The 22,300-nt window shown below is 46.4% G+C and overlaps 1 protein-coding gene across 1 annotated transcript in view; it reads left to right on the forward strand.

The window, feature by feature from the left end:
- smurf2 (SMAD specific E3 ubiquitin protein ligase 2) overlaps positions 1–18,312 on the forward strand; it is a gene marked incomplete at its 5' end in the record, with an annotated part of 37,879 nt that extends 19,567 nt beyond the window's left edge. The window contains 15 exons of the mRNA XM_079232595.1: positions 536–669; positions 3,472–3,537; positions 3,882–3,966; positions 4,135–4,218; positions 5,149–5,363; positions 6,719–6,803; positions 7,786–7,944; positions 12,251–12,452; positions 13,851–13,954; positions 14,140–14,254; positions 14,680–14,858; positions 15,633–15,891; positions 16,002–16,203; positions 17,178–17,253; positions 18,043–18,312. Of these exons, the coding sequence (XP_079088721.1) occupies positions 536–669; positions 3,472–3,537; positions 3,882–3,966; positions 4,135–4,218; positions 5,149–5,363; positions 6,719–6,803; positions 7,786–7,944; positions 12,251–12,452; positions 13,851–13,954; positions 14,140–14,254; positions 14,680–14,858; positions 15,633–15,891; positions 16,002–16,203; positions 17,178–17,253; positions 18,043–18,142 (2,065 nt within the window). The 3' untranslated portion in view covers positions 18,143–18,312. The remainder of the gene's footprint in view (positions 1–535; positions 670–3,471; positions 3,538–3,881; positions 3,967–4,134; positions 4,219–5,148; positions 5,364–6,718; positions 6,804–7,785; positions 7,945–12,250; positions 12,453–13,850; positions 13,955–14,139; positions 14,255–14,679; positions 14,859–15,632; positions 15,892–16,001; positions 16,204–17,177; positions 17,254–18,042) is intronic.
- Positions 18,313–22,300: the final 3,988 nt, after the last annotated feature.

Here is a 22,300-nt window from a genome sequence, read left to right on the forward strand (position 1 = left end):
CAAACAACCCTTGAATTATATTACAGCGTGATTGATGACTGTTTATACCCTATTACATTCCCAATTATGCCGGTATAATCAAGCTGCTCGTTTGTGATCGTCATATATTCGGGTGAAAAAGTTGCCTTGAAGGGTCACGCTGGCGAACACAAACCAAAAGGGGCTCGAGAACACTTTTTTTCCACCATCTGAAAGATCGTCTCTCTCTCTACTGTACGTCTCCTCTCTCGCTCCTCCTGATGTGTGTGTATGTGTGTGTGTGTGTGTGTGAGAGAATCATAAATGATTCACAGGATCACAGTCTGCACGTGGTGCTCCGTCTCATACGCCAGACTCTCGGGGTCAGATTCTCGCGCTCCTTGTGCGCTGGCTGGAAAGTCCCTCTCTGCCACCACACCTTCCTCTTCCTCGTCCTCCTCCAATGTCCCTGTGGCCAATGCGTCTCCGCTGGGGGACAAGATGATTCTCCTGCCGTCTGCGAGAGGGCCTTTATTGAATCTTAATCATGTTTTCCTTTCCCCTCTCTTCCCTTCAGATACGTCGGAAAATCAGATTCCATCACCATCAGCGTGTGGAACCACAAGAAGATTCACAAGAAGCAAGGGGCCGGGTTCCTGGGCTGCGTCCGCCTTCTGTCCAACGCCATCAACCGCCTTAAAGACACAGGCTGTAAGTGTCAGTATTACTCCATTTCTTACTACGCTTTTACATCTCTAAGCTGAGACGTGTTGCATGTTAAAAGCTACCCTGTGGCGTTTCTGACCACTAAGACAGAATGGATTGACATGCGGGTCCCCGTTTGGTTTGTAGAGTGCACAAAGACGGACGTGCACCTGCGACACAGTTCTACGCCATTTTTATTTTAAACGGCTCTGCAAAGGAATTTATTCAGCACGTCTGTCGAGCCTCAAGGATGCAAACAATGCGTTTTGACGATTATTTACATAACCTTTGTTTGTAACTGTACACAAAAGTCACGTTTATGTTCATAACCCAGTTCAGGAGTCATGGTTGGGTGCAAATTTGCATTAAAAAAAATGAGAATACTGTAAAAAAAAAGACAGTTTTATGCCAAAGACCGACACCGATTTAATGCTGAGGAAACGTTTTGCCCACTGGCAACTTTCATGAACTATTTTCATTATAAAAAGAAGGAACCTTTCCAAAACACTTCTGTTAGACTGTACACACACTTTTTTTCTCCAAAAGGCCACAGACCATAATATACTATAACACTAAAAGCATCTGTTAAGCCATAAAACTGAAAACACCTGAATACATAGCGTAATAAAAAAAAAAAAGTTTACATCATGAGTGTGTTAATTAGTTCCACCTTTATTTAGACATTAAAAGCATCCAGGTGACTGGCACATCTGGATGATGCTGAGTGTGCGTGTTTCTCCGTGTTTCTGCTCACAGCGACGCCAGTATTCTGAATTCGGCTGTTTGCACCGACGCCCCTGACCCCGATGGTTTGGTACAAATGCAGCTCACGAGTCACGACCATATTTGTTTGCGCATAGAAACGTCTGATAGGATAAAAATGCTGTCATCGTTTTTTTGTTAAGACAACTGCAATTAGTTTGAGGCGCTTTACTCCACAGATTGTTCCATCTCTGTGTGTCATTTCACTGACTATGAAATCACTGAGCTGTAACGCAGTGCTGACGTCCAGAGCCTTTCATCCCAGATGCTGCCTTTGTTCTTGAGTTCTTGTAGAACAGTTGCAGCACAACAGATCATGTTGCCAAACTACACTTGACTCGGTTGTGTTACTCGAGTGCGCTATTTATGTTTTTTTGTTTAGCCAACTGTCGTTCATTATCCTCTCCATCGGGTCGGAGAGTAGCTCTTGAATTATTAAAGGCCGTTATTTGAGGCCTAATGGGAAAGTGAGGCTGTAATCCATCAAGCCGCACGTCTACCTGAAGTTATTAAAGCCACGGTGCTGCTGTAGAGGAGCTCCTTTTCAGTGTCCTCCCAGAACAGGAAGAGCCAATCAGCATCGCCCTGCAATTACACAAACAAATGTCTCATGTCAGAAGCTAACTGGATAAATGGAGACGGAGGCTTTACTGCCAGACAGTTGTAGCTTCAACAAAGTCATTCTGTTTTTGATTTTTCCCCGGCGGGCCGTGTACCTGCTCGGCGGGCAACACACACGGCCTTCTGGGAAGAAACGGGAAAGAATCCCGCCGCGCTTCCTAGAAGCGCCCTGACGCGGTTGTTTTCCTGGAGCGACTCAGGAAACCTGAACCGTGTGCCACAGCTGTGAGCGGTTTGCCTCTGCATTTCCTCTCTCTCTCCCCCCTGGCCTCCTCCTCACCCCTTGGTTTCCCCTTCAGTCTCCTCCGTAGACACACACACACACACACACACACATAAAATGCCATTGTGCCTAACCTCCCTCTATCTCCGTCTGCTGATCTAGACAACCGGTCATTTCAAGCAGACATGCATAATTGTAGAGCTATTAAAGCGTAAGCGGAGATTTGTTGTGTTGGCTCTGTTGTGGTCGCCCGCCGTCAGTATTTGTCATTCTTTTTGTTTTCCCCGCACATACTTTAGCCCCCTCCACGGGCCGTGGAGAGGCCATCGGGTTGACTTAAAACATTTGTGTGTGTAATTGCAGAGCGTCTCGGGATGAATGTGACATTCATGCATAATTGCAGAGCGTCTGCGTCGTCGCGCGGCTGCATTTTGCATCGACTTCGACGTGCGTCTGCGTTTTTCTCTGCGGCGGCTGACCCCCACGGCCAGCCTTGTAACGGGTTGACCATCGCCCGTTTTGGTTTCTGTTTAGTCTAGACAGACATCCTGGGCTGATCTGCATGACACCCAGACAACAGAGCGCAGATAGTGGCATTTCTCATGTCTGCACATGGACGTTTTTTTTTTATTTTTCATTTTTTTTCCCTTTCCGCCTGATCGCTCTCCTTCTCCCTCACTCTCAAATCAAATTCCGCAGACTTTTCAGAAGTTCAGACAAAGAGTTCCCAGACTTTGGCAGAAGTTCATGTCCATGCTAAGACTGAGCGGAATAGTGCGGGCTTTGTACTGACGTTTGTCAAATGTTTGACCTCTGCATTTGAACCGCCGCCCGCCGCGTAGCAACGCTCACTGAGACTTTTTCCAGCCCGTGGCTGTTCAACGGACCAGACCATCTGTTCCGGGGCAAAGCCAAGCTGTGGTCTGCAGGCAGGAGAGTGAGGGACGGATAATGAGGGAGAGAGGAATTGACTCTGAGTGATGTAAATGATCCGGGGAAATTGGGCTTGTCCGAGGAGGGGGAATGCCTTCCCAAAACACGCTGGTTCGCATGTAAATCTCTTGACACTGATGAATCCTCTCTTTTCTGCTCCTCCTTTCATCCTTTTGTGTTCTCATTTCCTGTGTGTCCCGTGGTGTTGTCTCTCTCTCTCTCTCTCTCTCTCTCTCTCTCTCTCTCTCTCTCTCTCTCTCTCTCCACAGACCAGAGACTAGACTTGAACAAGCTGAGTCCCAGTGACAGCGACACGGTCAGAGGCCAGATAGTGGGTGAGTGCAGAAGGACGCGAGGAAAACAAGGAGACTTCTTCTTGTATTAATCACAAAACCCGTAATATGCATCCGTGTGTGCTCTATGCTATCACAGGCCTCGTATAAAATATTTGATACAACTCCATAACACCAGAGCCCTCCCCCGCAGATGGAAAAGATGAAAATGCAACTTCCTTTTTAACCAGACCCTGCAGGATACCGCTGATAAAAATTTAACCCCATTCCTGTTGCTCATAAAGATATATAGCTCCATTTTGAGCTCTGATAAAATATCTGCGCCTGCAACTGTGATCTGCTGTCTAGTAATGGCGTGTGCATCTGTCTGCCATGTGTTGCTGCAGTGAGCCTGCAGTCCAGGGACCGGATCGGCACCGGGGGCTCCGTGGTGGACTGCAGTCGGCTGTTTGACAATGATCTCCCCGATGGGTGAGCGAGTTTGGGGGGGAAATGTCTTTATCGTCTCAGGGGCGAGATTTTTCTTCTTCTTTTTTTGACAACGTGTATACGGAGTATGATATTTGCATGTGGTGGCTCTGTGGCTGCGTAACCGTGTCCGCTCACTGACTGTGTCTGTGTGTGTTTTCCCTCTGCCAGCTGGGAGGAGAGGAGGACGGCGTCCGGGCGAATCCAGTACTTGAACCACATCACACGCACCACACAGTGGGAGAGGCCGACCAGGTGAGTCCGGAAGAACGCATCTCCGACCCCCGGTGCTCCTGGAGTTGGCTCCTCAAAAAAAAAAAAAAAAGGTGTCACACTGCTCCAGACAGTGGTGTTTAATGATGTGGGAGAGCCAGGAAGGTCACGGAGCGGAAAAGAGCGGAAATAGAGGCGTCTCTGCGTTTTGTATTTCATTTCTTTTTATCGCTTCTCACCAAGCTTGACCTCAGGCAGTCTCAGTGCTTTTGGTTTTAATGTTCGTGTGCTGCCCTCTATGGATTTTCCAGTTAGCACCTGAAGACTTCTTAAATGCTTCCTATTGATTTGCTGTTTTGTGTTTGTAGAGATGAGTTTCTCCTTTTATACCCTATTGTACCGCATAATACGCTTAAAAAAAATAATATATAGACGAATAAACAACAAGAATGCCAAATACTTGCATGCAGATATTTCACATCCAAACTATTCATATCGGCAGCAATATGAAATTTGCGACAGTTGCAGCACTTTTTCAATAAAAATCCGACCAGCAGCCAGAGGACCAACTGCCAGGATCCTATTGATCCAGATCAGCATCTGGCAGTCTGTCTGAGGTCAATTGTTGTACAGCCTAAGCTACTGTAAGCTATTTTATTGAGTTTCCTGAAAGCAGTGAATTTTCCTCTGGTGAACTGATCCGCAGTGTGAATGCCTAGAGCTTTTATTGTGAAAGGTAAGAAAGGAGGGAGTGTATCTAGTATGCTCTGTAGCATATTGCTTTCTCGGTTTGGACTTGGAGCCTCCGTGTTGTTGGGCCATTTGTTGATGCCTTTTATTCGTGTTGCAAAAGCTCAGGGAAAAACATTTTCAGAATATATTTGTTTGCAAATGAGTCACATAAAGGCCGACAACCTTCTATACCATGACATGACCTTGTTGGCCTTCTCCGCTCCCTCTTCCCCCTCTCAGGCCCGCGTCAGAGTACTCCAGCCCCGGCCGGCCTCTCAGCTGCATCGTGGACGAGAACACGCCCGTCAGCACAAACGGGGCCACGCCCACCGCGGTGTTGCCGCCCATCAACGGTGACCAGCGGATCCAGGAGAGACGGGTCCGCTCCCAGAGGCACCGCAACTACATGAGCAGAACCCACCTGCACACGCCGCCGGACCTCCCGGAGGGATACGGTGAGTGGGGAGGACTCGTGATCGAAGCGCTGCTCATCGAGCCTCATCGCTCGGCCCGAATCATCACAGCGGCCTCGCTTTGCGTGGCGATGTCGGTGTTGCTGAAGGGGTGCTTGAGTTCATCTGACAACAAAAAAAGTTTTTAAACGGCGGCACTAAGCTATCAATACTTTAGAGCCTTTCCGTTCTGGAGTCGGATGAATATTTAATATTCTGACTGCACCAGAGTCTGCCGGGGAGTTTTTTTTTCATCCGCTTATGAAAGCCACCTCTACTTCGGACATGAATGGTGTCATCGTCTGAATGCCGTTATGTCGTCTGGACTCAGTAAAGCAGCTAATCTGTGTCCTCGCTCATTCCAGCGCCGCTCCGACGACGCTGCAGCTCCACACAAGGAGCCGGGAATACTGGCTCCATTTTAGACAATCTAATTTAATTGATCTGGCTGTTAAAGGCTGGCGGCAGCCGTCCCCCCTTCCTTCTGTTCTCCTGTCTGCACACAGTCAAACAATCAGACGCATTCATGTAAAAGCAAACACACACGCGCGCACGCACAAGCTGCGATTCCGCACGCCGGCCCAAAGGGAGTTGTGTTTATCCTCGCAGTAAAATCTTCTGTAGGGTTTTTGAGCCCGAGCCAAGGAAGCATATCTCTGCTCCCAGTCTGTCAGATTAGGAGGCTCCTAGCCGCTCTGCACTTCTCTCTCGCTCTCCCTGCTTTTTGCTTTCTTAATAATTCTCAGGCAGCTCCCGCGAAACCTGTCAGCGCCTCTGGTTCTCCTCATGTTTAGCGAACGCCGGCCAAGTGATTGTCCCCCCGCGTGTCGAACATATATATATATACATATATATATATACATATATATCGCGTACTCATTTGGAGCGCGGGTTTGTAGGGTGATGTGTACATGCATGTTAGAGCTGGGCGGTAGGTCCAAAGGGATGCCAGAAGAGCTCTCTGGCAGCCCGTCTCATGGAAATATCTGTCAGGCGGTGATGAATGAGCTCACCAACTCGAAAGTCAGACAACCCCATCTCTCCTCTCCTTTCCGCTCCAACGTTCTTCACCCTGTCTCTCACCTCCTCCTCTCCTGGCTGCCTCTCGGGATCTCTACTCACTCAGACAGTCCTTTTATCTCCGTCTGTGTGATCTCTCTTATAAACACAATCTGTCTGCATGTGGCACATGAATTAAACTCAATTTTGTTTTTCCATATATTTTTTAACATTTGACGCTTCAAGGTCCAGGCAAAAATGTTGTCGTCCCTCCGTTTTCAAATTGGATTCACATGTTTGTATAACAGATGTCCAGATCTCGCATCGCTCAATCCCATTTTGTATGTCACCCCTTACAGAGCAGAGGACCACACAGCAAGGCCAAGTGTACTTCCTCCACACTCAGACGGGTGTCAGCACATGGCATGACCCCCGAGTACCAAGGTACGTTTTCACTGTCCGCCATATAAACTGTTAAAAATACAGAAAGAAGATCATTCCTTACGCTCCTCCCGAATTTACCGCCACATCTGAATTGCACGCAGCTCGTGTCACGGTCTCTTAGTCGCTGGTCCCCTTGTAGTTTTGCCGTAAACCTGCAGCTGGTTGCGCGCCTGACGCGCCGTGAGGAGACCCCGTGCACCAGAGAGGCCTCGCTCTGGTGCACATGGCCAACAGCACACAGGTCTCAGTCTGCAAACACCAGAGGCTCGAGGGCGATCCTCAGTCAGGCACGTGTGTCCTACCGGTTCCCATATTCCAAAACGCCAACGCGCACGCTCGTAGATCTGCATGCGCAGAGACGGGCTTTACCGCACGCCAGACGCTATCAATAAAACATGACTGATATCATAATACCTGGCCACCGCTCGCATTCTATCCGCGTGTGAGTGATGGCCGATGTTTTTATTGCCCTTGATAGGAGGCTCTTGGTCACGCCACGCCTCACCGGGTGCTCCTCAGACAGCTCCAACATTAGCAGATGGCTTAGCGGCCGAGCGCTCGTCGGCCCGGGAGGCTCCGGTCCCCTTTTCTTGGCTTTAACCCTCCGGAGCGGAGCGGCCAAGAGCCAGCATGATCGCGAGCTTGCTGTAATTTTCTGAACCTTTTCGTCTCCATGGAGTCCAGACGAAAAGGGGTTGCAGGGCAGCAGTAAATAATTTAGATGGGAGGAAGAAGAAAAATAGAATAAAAGTGATTTCTCAGACATTTTGGAATCTCGCTGTCCGCCTGAGTCCAGTTAGTCAGTGCTTTGGTATGTTATATACCTAGAATGTGGTGTGTGTGCGTGCGTATGTGTGTGTGTGTGTGTGCATGTGTGTGTGCTTTGTCTCTCTTGTCCCCCGTCCCACCCTGCTCTGCCTCTATTTTCCCTTGAATTCCTGCGTACTAATGCTTCAATGTGTGCTCTTTTGCTGCATTTCAGAGATCTGAGTAACGTGAACTGTGAGGAACTGGGTCCTCTACCTCCTGGATGGGAGATCCGCAACACGGCCACCGGGAGGGTTTACTTTGTCGACCACAACAACCGAACCACGCAGTTCACAGACCCGCGCCTCTCCGCCAACCTGCATCTCGTGCTAAAGTGAGTGGAATCAATTTGACTGCACGTGAACCCGAAAAACGAAAACGGTGCGTAAAGAGCCGAGAGATTTATCTTCTGTCTTTGTCTCGCGTCCGCAGTCCGACTCCAAGTCCGAGCCCCAATGGTTCTCGCGGAGGCATCGAAAGTCAGAATGTCAGGTAAGGGTTCGGGCTTCATGCCAGCAGACCGTAACACACACAAGCACACACTCGCTCGGACATTCTCAGACTTACTCGCTTTGCCCCCCCCCCCCCCCCCTCCTCAGCCGATGTTTTACACCGGGAGTCGGTGCCAAGCTGTGTTCGCCACCTGTAGAGGTTCAGAGAAGCCCGTCTGCTGAGCAGACGTTCGCGCACACACAGAAATACTTCCCCCCACAGTCTTTTCTTTCCACACACACATTCTAATTCCTCAGCCCCACAGAGGTTTTGATCATAAAGGCGTTTTAGCACACAATCCGTCACAAAGCTAGCTTTGGCCAGACATCAGATAGCCGAGTGGAAACCAAGGCGGCTGTGTCTGTGGCTGAGGAGCGTCTTACATCCAGGAAACGGCGCATAAATTTGATGCCCAAGTCAATGAATGAGCTGTGTGTGTGTGTGTGTGTGTGTGTGTGTGTGTGTGTGTGCATGTGTGAAGGTTCATGTGTTTTAGTTCATGCTCCTGTGCTTGTTCATAGACGCACATGTTCAGGGTGTCTTCCCCGGTGCAGCTGTTCAAACACATACTGTGCGGCGATAGCCATAGAATTACCCATAGGTCATTGCTCCACAAAGGTGGAGCAGTGTACTGGGGCCTTTGTGGGCCTCCGCCGCCTGACCTCATTTCTCATCCGTGCAGAGAGAGAGAGAGAGAGAGAGAGAAACGGAGAGAGAGAGGGAATGCATGGAGGAGGAGATCAGGTTTCTTTTCGTTTTCATCCTGTTCTGATGGATCAAAGAGCGCGTTTGGGATCATTGTATTCATCTATGGCCCTCTGAAAAGTCTTATAAAAATGCAGCCTGGCACGCCACATTTGCTTTTAATGAAGGAATTCTGTCCACGAGCAGGACTTTGCCCAGATGTGTGAAAATCTCATGCATAGAATTCTTATTGTGTGTATATATATATATGCTGGAAGGATAATTAGTTCACATCAAAGTCAGGAAGCGGGAATGTTTTTTCAATGTATTATCACAGGTGGTTGATTTTATGCACAGACAGAAAGATTGGTGTCTCCACAGCTATTACAGTTGTTAATGTCGCTCAGTTGTCATTCAGTGCATTTGTACATTTTTGCTTTACTTTGCTTTGTTTATATAAAAGTTAACTGACGTGCAGTGTTAGATTTGGGCTGTGGAGTGCCGTACATGTCATCTGGTTGTTCCAGGACGCGTGGAGCTTGGGCTGAGATTTGTGCTGAGTCAGGTTTTATCCTCAATCCAGTCATTAACCCTGCAATAGAGGATCTGTTTGGTCCGGTTTCTGTCCTAACCGACGCTGCTCTGCTACCGCTAATAGCACAGCTTTTAGAGTGACTTTCTGTCTCGTGACAAAACTCTGGAAAAGATATCAGTCGTCATGAGTTTCCATCAAGACATCTGCCTTTTATCAAGTCAGGGATTTTAGAAATTTTCACCACTCGTGTGCCGTCATCCCACAAAAATGTTCTATATATATATATAAAAATATATATATATGTCCCTCGAAGTTATAGTTTATTGCCTTTTTTTTTGTATTTGCCAAAGACACCGCCTGAGCGTCCAGGCCAGGTTTTTTGATTATATTTCCCCTGTGATGTTGCAATGTTCTCCCAAATTCAAGCCCACCCCTCTGACACGGTCAAGGTCACTGTTCAAGACGTAACTAAACCCGTGTGTCTGCTTTTAAGACCTGGCTGAGGCACTGCCCTTGCGCGAGAGACACAATGGTGTCACCTCCCAGACGCTTGTGATGTGTTGCTCAACAAAAACATGGCTTTTGTTTTTCCGGCGACTTGTTGTGAGCATCTTCAGGTGGCGCCCGAAGCCTGACGCCACGGGAGTGTTTGATTTCTAGGTGAAAGCGCCTCCTCTGTCCTTCCCACCCTCTGAGTTGCCGTGTTTGGGTGCTGTCGGACGAGTTCCTCCTCTCCCCTCCCTCAACCTCACCTCTCCCACTGAGTCTAGTCTGCAGGAAATAAAAGGGATTCAAGGGGAGGTCTCGAGTGTCCTGTGGGGCCCCTTGTGGCTTTCTGGGATGGCAAGGAAAGGGATTGAAGAGCCAAAGTGGATTCTACCGGGCAGACACCGGAAACCAAACGCAGTCACTTTGCTGAGGAGAAGTTGTCGTTGCGGTGGAGCAGAACGTGAGCCAGAGGGCGGACGCTTGAGCGGAGCACTTTCCAGTCGAGACATTTTTCAGACTGCACTCTGTCGAGAAGCCAACTCGCCGAGGAGTCGGAAAGAGAGAGACGAGGCGGTTCGCGGCTCCTCCTGCGTTTGTTTGCTCCGTAGAATGTGTTTATTTGAACCTCGGTACCACTTAAGGGACGTGTGCACGGCCTCCACCGCCCGCCGCGCTCGGCGCTGGTGTTTATGAGCCGAAGCCCGCCTGCTCACCTCCCACCGGAGTGCAAAAGGCCAGTGTGCGAGAAATCCTTTAGCGCCGGCCCCATGAAGGCCCTTTTGATTCCGCGTGTGTGTGTTGTGTGTGTTGTGTGTGTTGTGTTCCTCCCTCTGAGGCGGTCTTCCCGAACACAGCTCCTCGTTTAAAAAAAGAAGTGTGTATTCCCCGTCCAGTGCCTGAGTGGAGACCTCTGTCATCAGTAACCGCAGATGATGTTCCCGGTCACACTGCCGATACTGTGCTGAACGGTTTCTTTGTCTGTGTTTAAAATCTTTAGTTAAATGCGGCTTTCCTTTACTTTTTGTTTTACGCACATATTGGCTTCATTTTTGTGAGTTTACAATGAGATGCTTGAACATTCAAAGTCGACTACAGAAGTTGCCTATAATCTATTTTTAGCACAACAACAATGTATCAAAGGACAATAAGAAAGGCGTCCTTTGCAGTGATGAACTTGCAGAGAATTATCCCCTCAACTTTTTACAGCAGGCAGCTGTTTTCAATAACAACAACACACTAAAAACACACCGCACTCCACCTGCTCATCAGCAGACAGCACTCAGACACAGTTGGAGACTCGGTGCTCCAACATGCTGGAGCAATCAGCAGCAGAGGAGCTGGTGGAGCCCAAAAAAGAGCCAAAAGAAGGATTGAGAGTCCCCCCCCCAAATATACATTTGAGTTGCTCAGCAACTGCTGGGCGTGTCACTATTTCACAAATTCATCATTTATTAACCTTAAAAGTCATATGTCAGTGGCGTGTTCACAGCTTGTTTCTGCTGCCCCCTTGTGGCTGAAAAATATTCTGTTATAGCAGCTTTACATATTTCACAAACAAAAGTAAAAAGCTACGATGGCGGCTACCGCTGCTCTGCAAAGATAGTTAGCTTTAGTAGGAGTTTTAAAGCCTCATAAATAACGGATCATGCACAGATCATTTTTTGATGGTCAATCAGATTCCTGTTTTAGCTCATTCGTGGCCAAAGTAGTTTCTGCATTTGGTAGTTCAGTCCATGTGTTTCTCTTTATCACAGCGCTATCCTCCCTCTCTTTTGGACTTTGTAAAATGTACCAGCGCGCCTCTGCAAGGTTGCCTCGACGACCCTTCGTTACCTCAAGGCGATGAGTCAAAGGCAACAGAGGATCTATTTGCAGAGCGTTCTCTCCCTCAGTCATATTCTGCTGCTCCCCCGTAGAAAGCCTTATTTTTAGTCTGTGTGAGACCGCCGGGCCTCTGCCAGGTGGAGAGGTGGAGAGTTGAAGCTGTAAGTGTGTGTGTGTGTGTGTGTGTGTGTGTGTGTGTGTGTGTGTGTGTGTGTGTGTGTGTGTGTGTGTGTGTGTGTGTGTGAGTGTGTGTGAGTCGGGGGCAGTGAGTGAGTGAGTGAGTGAGGATGAGGGAGACGTCTTCCCACTAATCCCACCTCCACCTATGTCTGTCAGTGTGTGAGGGGCCAAAGCAGCTGTTTGACTTGATGTGCTTCCCAGATGACCTCAGCGTGTTTACTGAGGACAGAGACGCAACTCTCCCTCTCTGAAAGCTGCTGTTTGACTTTCCTCTTGTTGTTTTTGTGCAAGCACTTGCTTACGTTTCTTTTTTTTCACTAGTAAGCTTGTTTGTGTTTGGTATTGGCACATATTAAAAGTTACAATTTGTCTTTTCTTTCATCCTGTCCCCTTCTCTCTCTCTCTCTCTCCCATGCCCTCTCTTTTCTGCCGCCAGCCGTCAGAACCAGTTGAAGGATCCGGCCCAGCAGGCTCTGGTGTCCCCCGCTCAGCTCCCAGAGGAGGCCGAGTGCCTCACGGTGCCCAAGTACAAGAGGGACCTTGTTCAGAAGCTCAAGATCCTCCGCCAGGAACTGTCCCAGCAGCAGCCTCAGGCCGGCCACTGCCGCATCGAGGTGTCCCGCGAGGAGATCTTCGAGGTGAGGACGGAAAGAAACGAGCTCAGTCATGTCGTCATATCATCTGGCGCTCATAAGGCTGTTATTAAATGGGTGCATAGTTTAACCCAGAGGGGAATTCGGTCGTCACAGCCAGAGTGAAGCGAATTAAAATGCATAACATAATGGTAGAGCAACATGGAAATGATCTAATATTTGCTCCATTGCACAACCACCTGCCCTCATGTTCCCCAAAACCTCCAAGCGCACGGCCCAAACGTCTCGTGCTTTAGTACCTGCAGAGCTGCTTGTAATTGCACAAGTTATTTATTGACGCACCCGAGTAATGTCTAAACATTCCCCGAAGGTTTTTCTCGTCTACTCCCATAAAGGTCATTGCCTGTAATAGTTTGGCTGTGAGAATGATTTCTCTCACACACACACACACACACACACAGTTAAAGTTATATGTGATGTGTGAAGGTAGTCCGTTCAAAATCCAAAGCAAACCACTTCTTGTTTGAGACAAGGATTTTCTACAAAGTACATTTTCTCAGCTGTGGAGGTTGTGTGTGTTTTTTTTGTGTGCATCTAGGAGGCGGGTGGTGCTTCATCAGAGCAGCAACACCTGCAACAGACTGCGTGACTCTCATAAAATATGTGCTGGAACAGCCACGTCTGTTAATCTGAACGCAGACATTTTTGTTGGCTGGTCTCAATGCGAGAGAAAGAGAGAGGGTGAGGGTTAGGAGGAGGAGGAGGAGAAGGAGGAGGAGAAGGAGGAGGAGGAGGAGGAGGAGGAGGGGTGTAGAGGACGTCTTGAGGTTAAGCGAGACGTAACTGCAGAGCGTCTCCAAATCAGCTGAAGCATTACTTTATGACTGAGCAGGCAAGTGTGAGCTGGTGGACTGTCAGACCTGTCTGACTGTGTACTTTTCGGTGTCGATAAGACGTTCCCGTTCTCTCTCCGTCTGTCTGGGGCAGAGTGGAACCTGGCGGTGTTATCATAGTCTTATGGCTGTGTTTATTATAACTGCCCCTAATCCACTTTTAATGAACCCTCCTCCCTCCCCCTCGACACTGTGAGCTGTCTGCACGTGGGATAAACACCGATTTCAGCGGCGAGATCTCAGCGTCACAGCAGAGGACCAATTGGAAATGATGACTTCTGTAACGCCACATTGCATCTGTCTCATTCCTTACAAACGTTTATTTTCAGCCCCGAAAGCTCTTAACCTTTAGAGTTAAAAGCGTCCCCGGAACTAGTACCATACATTTAGTCAGTTTCCCCGCACATATTAAAGATGGCTTCCCTTTAACTCCGCCGAGGACCGCTCTGCATCAGCAAGAAGTGCTTCCACAGCAAGTGTGGAAGAATCCAGCAAACAGCTGTCTGACGCTGCCGTTTAACTGTCTGCGTGTGTGTCGTTCGTGTTGCAGGAGTCGTATCGCCAGGTGATGAAGATGAGGCCGAAGGACCTGTGGAAACGGCTAATGGTGAAGTTCAGAGGGGAGGAGGGGCTCGATTATGGAGGAGTGGCCAGGTGAGAAGCCATAGTTGCTGCATCGACCACACAGACTCTGGAAATGCTCTCACTTTGCACACAGACGTCTGCCTCCTAGTGGAGGAGCCGAATACCACAACCCACTCACTGTTTATTTTGTTCTCATACCTCTGTATTGTGCCGTGAGTCCTGTTTCTCCCCTGACTCCTGTGCGCTGCGTGCAGGGAGTGGCTCTATCTGCTGTCGCACGAGATGCTGAACCCGTACTACGGCCTGTTCCAGTACTCCCGCGACGACATCTACACGCTGCAGATAAACCCCGACTCTGCCGTCAACCCCGTGAGTCACAGTCTCGACACGCAGAAAAACAAACAAAGAAAAAGTGAAGCTGTTGTGACAGCGGCTTGCTCTGCAGGCTGTTTGATTTCCACTGAGCGCCATCAGACCTGGAGCAAACAGGTCCCTTCACGTTTAATGGGTTGATTTTCATAATCTTCATAGTTATTTTAGGCCTCATCATTCCTACTGGATTTCCGTCAATCTGTGCCCATATTTTAATTAAAAGGGCGTTAAATGACCTTCTGTTTGCTTGTGAGAAGGTCTTAAAAGGTATTGAATTTTAATTGGTAAAAACTAGAAGCCCTGATAAAAGTCTCGATAACTTGTAAATCAGCCTCCCAACCAAAAAATACTTCAGCTCACATTCTTCCCACACAGCGCCGTCTGCTTCATTTGGGAACTAAAGATGTTTTGTCTGCCCTCAGGAGCACTTGTCATACTTTCACTTTGTTGGCCGCATCATGGGGATGGCAGTGTTCCACGGCCACTACATCGACGGAGGCTTCACGCTGCCCTTCTACAAGCAGCTGCTGGGTAAACCCATCACCCTGGACGACATGGAGTCGGTTGACCCTGACCTGCACAACAGCCTCGTGTGGATCCTGTACGTGCAAGAAAATGTTTCATAGAAGTCATAAACAGGATTAACTGAATGAAAAGTGAAAGAGGATTTCTGGATCGGCAATTACAACACAATGCTATGCTCTGCATTCCTGTCCACGATCTGCATGCGATATGCGGAGAACAAAGAAGTCATCTCTACTTGCAAAGAAAAATATGCAATTTTAGTCTCAATTCCACAGTTGTAGGTTTTGTTATCGACCAGCTGATGAGTTGTGTTGCCCACATGAAAACCTCTCTCCTGTACTTTGATGACAGCGCCCCCCAGGGCTTTTTAATATTTCTTACATCAGTGCACATGTTTTCAGACCATATCTGTGTTTTCCATTCAGTTTAAAGGGACAGTTCACACCAAAATCAAATATACTTATGTTTCTTACCTTCTCACTTGTAGTGCTATTCATCAGTCTCCAGTATAATTAGACGATCTGGCACTCGGCTTTTGTGCTCAAAGTGGCAAAAAAATACATTAAAAAAAAATCAACAGTAACGTCTCTTTTCAGAGATCATGATTAAACCGTGATAAATCAAACACCTTGTTGTGAGCAGATTTTCTGTAGGAACTATTTTCTCTCTACCAAACTACTTGTAGCTCACCTAGCACCACTGAGCTAGCTAAAGTTAATGAGTAGATGCTACATTCCTACGTTCCTCACAACAAGGTCTGAGGATTCTTTGGATTGGATTGACAGGGACTTTGTATTTATTCATTTATTTTTACCAACAAAATCTCATTCAACTGCTTACCTCTCTTCAGGGACAATGACATCACAGGTGTGCTGGACCACACCTTCTGCGTGGAACACAATGCCTACGGGGAGATGATCCAGCATGAGCTCAAGCCCAACGGCAAGAGCATCCCCGTCAGCCAGGACACCAAGAAGGAGTACGTGCGGCTCTACGTCAACTGGCGTTTCCTGCGAGGCATCGAGGCCCAGTTCCTGGCCCTGCAGAAGGGCTTCAACGAGGTCATCCCCCAACACCTGCTCAAGGCGTTCGACGAGAAGGAGCTCGAGGTACTTTCATCAACCGCTCACACACACGCGTCTAGATTACCTCCGAGTACATTAAGTCCGACTTTACTGTAACGATTCTCAAACCATCCACTCGTTTCCTCGACCTGCAGCTGATCGTGTGCGGCCTGGGTAAGATCGACATCAACGACTGGAAGTCCAACACGCGGCTCAAGCACTGCACCGCGGAGAGCAACTCCGTCAAATGGTTCTGGAAAGCCGTGGAGACCTTCGACGAGGAGCGCAGGGCCCGGCTGCTGCAGTTCGTCACCGGCTCCTCCAGAGTTCCCCTGCAAGGCTTCAAGGCCCTCCAAGGTAGCAACAACACCCGGGGGACACAGACTGTTTGTTTTGTTGTTACGTAAACGTAGGTATTGTTATGCAGTAAATGCCAGGAAAGTCCCACGTGTGAAAGCGCTGCTGAAACATCTTGTGTGTGAACTGCCTTCAGTTAAAGGCTCAACATGGCTGCTAGTGTCCGATCAGTGGTGTTCAAAGTGGTGGTGAAGTCCTTGTTGTGCACAGAGTGCTCTCCACATGTTTGGGATTCTTTGCTTCCCCCCGGTGTCTCTGGGTTTCTCCGACCTGACGTGAACCGTGAGTGTGCGCGTAGTGCGGCGGTTCACCGGGTCCATGCTGGCAGACGCTGCTGCACGGAGACAGAGCGCCCAGGCGAGAGGAGCTCACCCTGATCCACAGGCAGACGGCGCCCTCGCATACCTTTTATATAACACCGGCTTCCTTTCATGGTCAAACATCTGAAAGCTGGACACATGGCTGCAGTCAAGGGACACAGTCAACTCAGCTAGTGCTGCTGGTATCCACACACTGTGCGAGTACCATGTGATGTGTCTTTAATGTTTGGTTTTAGGAAAGCAAATGTGTGTCAATGAAAATGAAACAAATGACAGCTTTACACACATTCTTGTCTATTAAGGTATGGAAGCAAAGAAAGGCCATAATGATAATGATCTTTTCACAAGCGACTGAAAATTGTATTTATCCACTACTGAATATTTCATGTTTACATTTAGATGCCTCTGAAGTTTTTTGCACTGAAATATTTAACTTTGAAAACCGTAAGTCTTCAGGCTCATTCCAAGCTGTGTAACTCCAAAAAAAGGTCAAACGTTCAGGGTTTCCAGGTCTGAAAGGATTTGGACGCAGGTTCTGCTTGATTCCGTTCAGGCTTGTTCGATCATCCTTGCTGACCTGGTTGTTCAAGTTTTAGTTTAAAAAAATGTTTGGGCGTCTCTATCTCACTAAACTGATTGCCTCTATTCGTATAGGTGCTGCTGGCCCACGGCTCTTTACCATCCACCAGATTGATGCCAACTCCAACAACCTGCCCAAAGCCCACACCTGGTGAGGACACGTTTTCACACCGTTTGACGTGGTGGAGTCGGAGAGGAAGAGAAGTGTTGAACCGTGTAGTGGTGGAAACCTCTTGACCACGTCTGTCTGGGTCAAGGTTATCACTATAAGCAGATGGTCGTTATATCCAGTTTTTTTCCCCAGCAGATAACCACCTAATTTTGATTTGTATATTTATTACTTGAATACAAAATAATGAAACGAACCGCTTCATTATTTACTGAATTGTATTTCAACATACAGTACTGCTGTATTGAACTATTACATACATTATTGGACTGTGTATAATTTAAATACACTATAATGCAGTACAGCACGTATATGACATAAACACACATATATCTTAATGTAATCCAAATTATGATTAGGCTACGTCCTAAAACAGTATTGTGCCGAATACAAATACTGCAAATAGTACTACTAAATCACTGCTTGCTGGTGGTTTCAGTGCATTTCTCCATTTTACTGGCCTGAAAATAGATGTTATAGACTATCAATGCTGAACTGGTGGCGGAATTTAGAAACAAACATATTCATAAAATAAAGCATCGTGGTAGTAAAGGTTTTTTTGCCGTAGTTTGAATGTATGAAAAGACCCAAAATGAACACTGTCATGAATGATTCTGTCCCCGTCTCTGTGATCCATAGAAGCGGTTTTCACTGTTTTATCAAACCTCTATTATGTTGGACTTGAGTCACGAGTTATGCAGCGGTGTAGTGACTCAGACCTTTTTAAAACCTGATTTTTAAAACCTGCTCTCCCCTTCCTTTTCCCCCCAGTTTTAACCGGATTGACATTCCTCCCTACGAGCATTACGACAAACTGTACGACAAGTTGCTCACTGCCATCGAGGAGACGTGCGGCTTCGCTGTGGAGTGAGTTACTGCAGCTCAGCATCGACCAGAAGCAACGTGGTCACGTGACGAGTCCACCACCGCCCCTAAGAATCAACCCACTCCGACGGGGTCTTCCACAGTTGCTTCACCCAGGGACGCCCATACTTCCCGGGGGCCAAAGCTAAGGGAGGGAGGGCCGAGAAGACCGCAAAATGTCACCTGACTCTGGTTTTCCTTTCAGACCCTCCAGCCCTCCGTCACGTCTTTTTTTTATTTTTATTATTGAAAAGGATCTCTTATCAGCTGCTAATAACTCAGACTATTTACTAACCCGTGGAACCTGCAAAGTCGCTGGCTCTTCCCTTTTTTCATTTTAGCATTTAAAAAATAAAAATAAATAAAAAAAAAAAAAAGTAAAAGACTGTATTCCATGTAGCAATGCTCCATCTTACCGAGCGGAACACGAGGTCGGTCCACTCTGAAGCGACATGATCGAGACTGGTTTGTCTGCGAGAGCACAGGTTTACTAAAGGTTTCCCACAACCACTTGAAAACACGACGCTTCGGATGCAGCGTGTGCGTGACCCGTGCCTCAGTGTTCTCATCGGGGCTCTTGGCGTCGCCGCCAACGGCTGGAAAACGGGGACGCGTGCGGCCGCGAAGGCCATACGAGAGACTGAATCAGCCAGAGCCCGACTGTTTACAACCCTCTCCAAAGACAACAAGTAGCGCTTCATTCCCACGAAATGAACATGTTTGACCGCTAGTTTTGTTTTGGAAGTGGATGAATACATGAATGAACAGCTTGAAATGTGTTATTTTTATATAACATGGGGGGGGGGAATTGGAAAAGAAACTATAAAATTATATATATTCGATATAATTTATTGCTGTTATATTCCCCTATCCATTGTTTCAGAAAAGAAAGAAAAACAACAAGATCTTTTAAATGTCAAGTGTTGCTGTTTAAACTATGGAAGACAATTTGTGAAAACCGAATTAAGCTTGACTGCATTTCCCTTAAGAAGCTGTGGTTTATTCCTTGAGCCTCTCACACACTGTGCCAGGAGGGGTGTGTTAACAGATGTTCAACACACAATGTCCTCTGAGTGCCATAATCATTATTTTAGAATGAAAGATATCGAGCGAACCCTTTAAATTCTACTGATTTCATTCTGGAGCTACACACACACACACACACATGGTGGTGTGACGTTTCCCCGACTAGCACCGTCTCTTTTTTTATTTTGTAACACTTTGTCATTTGTAGCTGGGCTATATCAATGTCACTAGCATGAAGCCATCCCATCCTTTTCTACTGGTATTCTGTTTCAGAAGAGTCCAAAGGCCCATCGTCGTCTATTTCACGCTGCCTCCACATTGTTGTTGGGGAAAAAACTCAAAACAAACCTCTACTACCTTCTCGCCATGTGGTTCTAAACAGCATTAACGGTTGTCTGATATTGGCAACCTTACTCACTGACATGCTCCTGCTTAAGGTGCACACTACACGGCTCACACCTGTTTGTGGCCACAACCCATTGATCAAGAGCTCTAGCCACATTCTCAGGAGATGTCATGTAGTTTGAAACGTGTCTTCTGATTCAACGACTGACGAGGAAACTATTTCTGACCGTTTGTCTTTCCTGAATGTTACAAAATAAAAAAGTCTCGTCGCTTAAATTGTTTTTTCCCAACGCCGACCATTAACGTACCGCAACTGTTTGCATGTGAAAGGGAACTGAGTGAGAGGGATCTGGTTTTAGCCTGCTGCACGGCCCCATCAGTGATGTGTGTTTAATTCGAATGGGGTGGGAGGGTTGTTTTCTATGATTTAAAAAAATGAAATGATTGAATGTTTTCCCCCCCCAAAAAAGAAGAAATGCTGCCTGTCTAGCAATCTCTATGACCGTGGACTGTTCTTAACATTTGCATACACTAAAAGGAAGAAGAGGAGAGAAAAAAGAAAAGAGAGTAAGCTGTTCATTTTCATTTTTCTACGTGGACAAGTGTATGCAAAGTGAAGTCCTCAGATGGTGCTTTGTACAGTAATAAGATATTGTTCATATATGTGGATCAGACGACCTGTAATTTATCGTTAACTTAAGTGGAAAAAGGAAAAGAGGAATTGCACACGAGCAGGATGAGGTTGCTGTGTGTATGTTAAAGGTGATTCTTTTTTTTAAAGCAGATATTAATTCGCCTTTAAGTCCAGTGCACAAGCTGATGGCTCTACTGGCCGTTCCTTCACTACAGCTCACATCGCTGAAGAACTTGTTCCTGAACAAGTGAAAGCTGAGAGATGCTCTTGTTTTGGGTTTTAGTTTTAGTTTTTTATCGCATGATCCACTAGCAGGACTATATCTCTCATAGCTGACTGATGCAATTTGATGTATGTTAACACTATCATTTTGTAAGAGTATTTTATTTTTGTGTGTCATTAGTTCTAAATAAACTTGCCTTTGTCTAACAATGTAAGGCCTTATACAAATGTATGTGCTTTTCCCCTCTTTGATTGGTTTCATATGTCATAAAAGCTTCTTTTTGTTCTCAATTTGAATTATTGCTAAGTTATTTACAATGGCCTCCTGGGAACTGAGGGGAAATAGTGTCTTCCAAATTCATATTTTTGTGATTTCCTACCTATTTAGAGTTAAAAAAAAAACATCTTACAATTTAGACTTTTGGAAAATTATTTTAATTTGTTATTTTACAGCATGACCACTGTAGCAGACCACAGGACAATTTTCGTGTGAAAAGACAGCCAAATATAGAAGATAAAAAAACTAATAAATTATGGCTATAGAGTGATATTAAACCAATAATACATTCAACTTGATTATGAAACAAAATTATTCTTCATCTTTGAATGAATGTTACTAAATCTTCAAATACTTTGTAGTCAATGTACTTGAAAAAGTATTGAATTGGACTCCAGTCTGCAGGTTGTAGAGTCATCTTGACACTATGGAAGCCCAGGTAGCACAGGTGTGAATCTATTATGATGAGAAATAACACCATTAAATGAAAGCTAATAACAGGAATAATAATTAAACCTCAGACAAATCTATTTGGATTAAATGCAGTCAGGTCGTAGTGCATCATTGGGATCAAACATCAGCCTTCGTGCTGCTCCTGGCCCACAGAGGACCACGTCGTTTCTGCTCATCCCCGTCTGTCTCTGAGTCTGTCTGCTCCTCTGAGCCTCCTGTATCTTCTTCCTCTTCTTCTTCCTCACAAGGCTCAAACTCATCCTCATCTCTCTCATCATCTGAAAGCTCCAAATCTGATTCTCCCTCAACTATCTGGTACAGCATCCTTTATGCTTGAGTTCTGTCTCCGACAGCAATGTTGAGTCATTAAACACATTAATTTTGTCCTGGTGTCCACTATAATTGACATTCATAAAATGACTATTATTTAAATAAACAAATAATTGAACTGTTTCAGAACTAAATATATCTTTCCTGACATGTTAATAAACAAGAAAATATATGAATATCATAGTAAAAACGACAATAATTTAGCAATATTTGACTTACCCTTTGACTTTCCATAAAATGTGCTGGCTGATCTTGTGTCGAAAGAAAGAGGAAGTTGTCATGATCCCAACCCTACCCATGTGGTATCAATGGAAAGCCCAGGATGTGCTCTGTATAGTACAGCAGGAGTTGATAGGATAACTCAAATGAGTAAAAGATGAGATGCAAAACCAAAGTGTCCACCACAGAGGACACAAATGAATGGGCTGGGTCTCAGGAGGATAGAGAAGTCCTTTGGTCCAGCAATTATTCACATTACATCCATAAATCAGGGGATTGTTCGCAGTGTACTGACTGAGAGTAAGTGTCAAGTGGGGGATGCAAATATTCTTTCTTTAAATCAAGATGCCCCACGTCCCTGACCACCTACTTTGGATTAAGACATCTGGCAGATGGGGGACAGAGGTGAAATGACAATGGATGCAGCTGTTGGAAAATAGATGTCAATTACAGTTTGTAGTGTTTGTAGATTTGCAATGGCATCATACTTACAGAAGGTCTGTCTACGCAGACTGGAAGAAGGGCAGACTTCATCAGGGTAATAATGGTTCATATTTTGCGGGTCTATATTAATATATTTTGAGGCCTATATTAAAGTATATACGCATTCCAACATAAGTTAGGTGAAATTAATTTGGTCTAATACAAAATAAAAAAGT

This window comes from Taurulus bubalis (genome assembly GCF_910589615.1).
Source record: "Taurulus bubalis genome assembly, chromosome: 17".
In the NCBI taxonomy this organism is placed as follows: Eukaryota; Metazoa; Chordata; class Actinopteri; order Perciformes; family Cottidae; genus Taurulus; species Taurulus bubalis.